General features: G+C 34.9%; 1 protein-coding gene across 1 annotated transcript; it reads right to left on the reverse strand.

Moving 5' to 3' along the window:
- Nucleotides 1–348: 348 nt before the first annotated feature.
- Nucleotides 349–1,286, reverse strand: LOC139863020 (protein S40-6-like). The gene has a single exon (XM_071851670.1). The coding sequence runs from the start codon at nucleotides 1,169–1,171 to the stop codon at nucleotides 569–571; it is 603 nt and encodes a 200-aa protein (XP_071707771.1). The 5' UTR covers nucleotides 1,172–1,286; the 3' UTR covers nucleotides 349–568.
- Nucleotides 1,287–2,818: the final 1,532 nt, after the last annotated feature.

Raw genomic sequence — 2,818 nt, forward strand, 5'->3', positions numbered from 1 at the left:
AATAATCACTAATTTCGCTAATCAATATAATTAAAGACATCATCTATCTAATAATATACTCCGTAACATGTTTTGTTGTACTAAAACGCGATTTATATTACTTAAATAAATACGAGTAATAGAGTAGCTATTTGACAACTAGAGATGCAATCAATGTGCTTGAGTGTGTCTTGTCTTTCTATTTAGTGGGAATGACATCACATTTTGTACCCTATTCAAGACAACGACCTCCAAATTTGTCTTTTTACATTATATTATTGGATGTCATAGCGTATAACTTTATCATACCTAAATTTTATTACTTTTTCGTGTGTTTTTAATTAAAAATTGACATATAAACTGTAAGTAATTCCTTAAAATATGATTAAAAGGGAATGCAAGATCCATACTTAGGCTTGATCACTATGAGTTGACTCGCTAACTTTGAGTTCAATATTACCCGAGTCACGGCCTAAGAAAAAAATACATTCAAATAACACAACGTAATAATTGAATTTAGATCTTGAATAGCATGGACAAACTAATTCATTTGATTTTCGGGACAACATGATTAAGACAATTTTCCGGGTCAGCCATTGAACCCGGTTTGGCTCCAAACCGCATCTCGAACTCGACTTAGGTCTCTTCCTTTTAGGGTTCGACCCACACCCACAAAAACCGAGTTAGCACCCGACTCACGGCTACGTGCTAGATACTCATGAGGTGGAATCATATCCATATCAATATCTTGATCGTCAAATATATCATCCGAGTCATGCATAGACTCAACCGAGTCAACTCGGTAGATTTTTGACCAGTCTGGCACATTCACTGGCGCTGACGTGGCCACGTGGCGTACACGTAGATTTGCAAAACTGTTTCCTCCTTGAGAAAACTGATGCACAATTCTTGGAGATGACACCATTTTCTCATCAAACGCTGATGACAACCCACCGAGGGTCCCACCATTTCGGGGAACGGTGTTCCGATGAATTCTCCTAGTGTTACTCTCCACGGCGGCGCGTGAGTTCCAATCGTGATCACTTCGGTTGACCCTATTATCAACCATTGACCAAACATCATCTTCACCAAGTTCTTCGTTATCGTTTACATTAATCGTGTTTGCGCTATAAGTGTAGCTTCCTAACAAAAGCTCGCTACGGCTCGTAGCCAGTTTTCGACCTTTAGCCATAAGCTCCGATCACCGGATTCTTGATTTTCGGGTGACCTAAGATAGGAAAGTATGTGTCACTAGCTAAATAGCTAGTAATAAAATTTGTTATGATATATTTATTTATTAACTTATTTATAGAAATGAATATTGTACAAAGCTCGTCATTGGAGCATGAAGGTGTATATATAAGGTTTTAATCAATAATGAAAAAGACGTTGAATTTCATTTGAATTTGGAATGAGTTTGATGTGAGTTTTGATTTTTAAATAATGTTGTATTTGGAAGTACACTAGATTACGAGGTTGTGAAAATTTGGAAGAAAAGGACAAGCGTCATGGTAATATTAAGAACTCTACGCGCACTTTCTGTCGATTGGGTACACGTGGGGCTAAGGTGAAAACTGTCGGTATACGTCGCTAGTATTTCTACTTTCGTGAAAATCTGTGTTATTGTGAAGTAATTTTTTTTTTTTTTAAAGTTAAATTTTGCATCGGTATATCATTTATTTTAACGACACTCATCATTTGAGCACACACGCGCGTTCGGAAGGAAATCTGAATTGCATTATAGGAACCCGATCCTTTAACCATTCCGAGGGGCAGACGGACTAGATCTGAATCTCGAATGGATCCGGAAGAAAACTCCCCTTAGGTCAATCTTGATATCCATATTTCAGACAGACTAATTAATAGGATGGACAGCGCGAGACTCGAACCCATTACTTAAACCCCATCCCCAACACACAAGGTGAAGGGGATGTCGTTGAAGCAATGCTTCGTTGACTATTATGGAGTAATAATACGGGAACTTTTTTTTGGTAAGCATCCTTCCACGAACGATCACATTGACTTCTCAATAGAAGATAAAATCTCGGATAATCAAGCCCCCTGAAATAATATGTGAATTTGCGACATTTAATTACTCCTTCCGTCTCATATTGATAGTCAGGTATTTTATTTTAGAGTGTTCCAAATTAATAGTTCACTTGCATATATAGATAAGAATAATAAGATAAAGTTTTATTATGCCCTTAATATATATGGATATGATTAAAAGAGAAAAAAAGGTAAGTGGTAACATTGAAAAATAAATAGAAATTACAGTACTTTTATGACATTTTCTTATATTAATATGTGACGGAGGGAATATAATTTTATCATTGTATCAAATATGAATATATAATATTTTAATTGAGAGTGAAACACTTTTTTTGAGGAAGTAAACTTTTTTTCCTTTTTTTTTTGAATTTTTTACAAACATCAAGATCACGCGAAACTGTGAATATTTCAAAAAGACACTTTGTGATAAATGTTATTATTTTGACCAGAAAACGCTCGAAGCAATAACATTCATCGATAAATGTTTCAGATAACATTCATCGTGATGCATGTTATTCTTCGAGCGTTTTTATAGGATTTAGAAATTAGGGTTTATAAATTAGGGTTTAAGGTTTAGATTGAGTTTTTCAAACGAACGGTTTAGACTTTAGGATTTAGGGTTTAATGTTTATGTTTAGTCCCTAAACCCAGAACACTAAAACGTAAACCCTAAACCTAAATCGGGCTAAAATTTGGGAAAAAAAAAAAATTTCACATAAGATGAAAAAAAAAACGCTCGAAGAATAACATGCACCACGATAAATGTTATCAGGAATATTTATCGATA

The sequence above is a fragment of the Rutidosis leptorrhynchoides genome, chromosome 8 (genome assembly GCF_046630445.1).
Source record: "Rutidosis leptorrhynchoides isolate AG116_Rl617_1_P2 chromosome 8, CSIRO_AGI_Rlap_v1, whole genome shotgun sequence".
In the NCBI taxonomy this organism is placed as follows: domain Eukaryota; kingdom Viridiplantae; phylum Streptophyta; class Magnoliopsida; order Asterales; family Asteraceae; genus Rutidosis; species Rutidosis leptorrhynchoides.

What these genes read in the sequence shown, in the direction of transcription:
- LOC139863020 (XM_071851670.1), bottom strand. Translation starts at nt 1,171, where the DNA reads ATGGCTAAAGGTCGAAAACTGGCTACGAGCCGTAGCGAGCTTTTGTTA.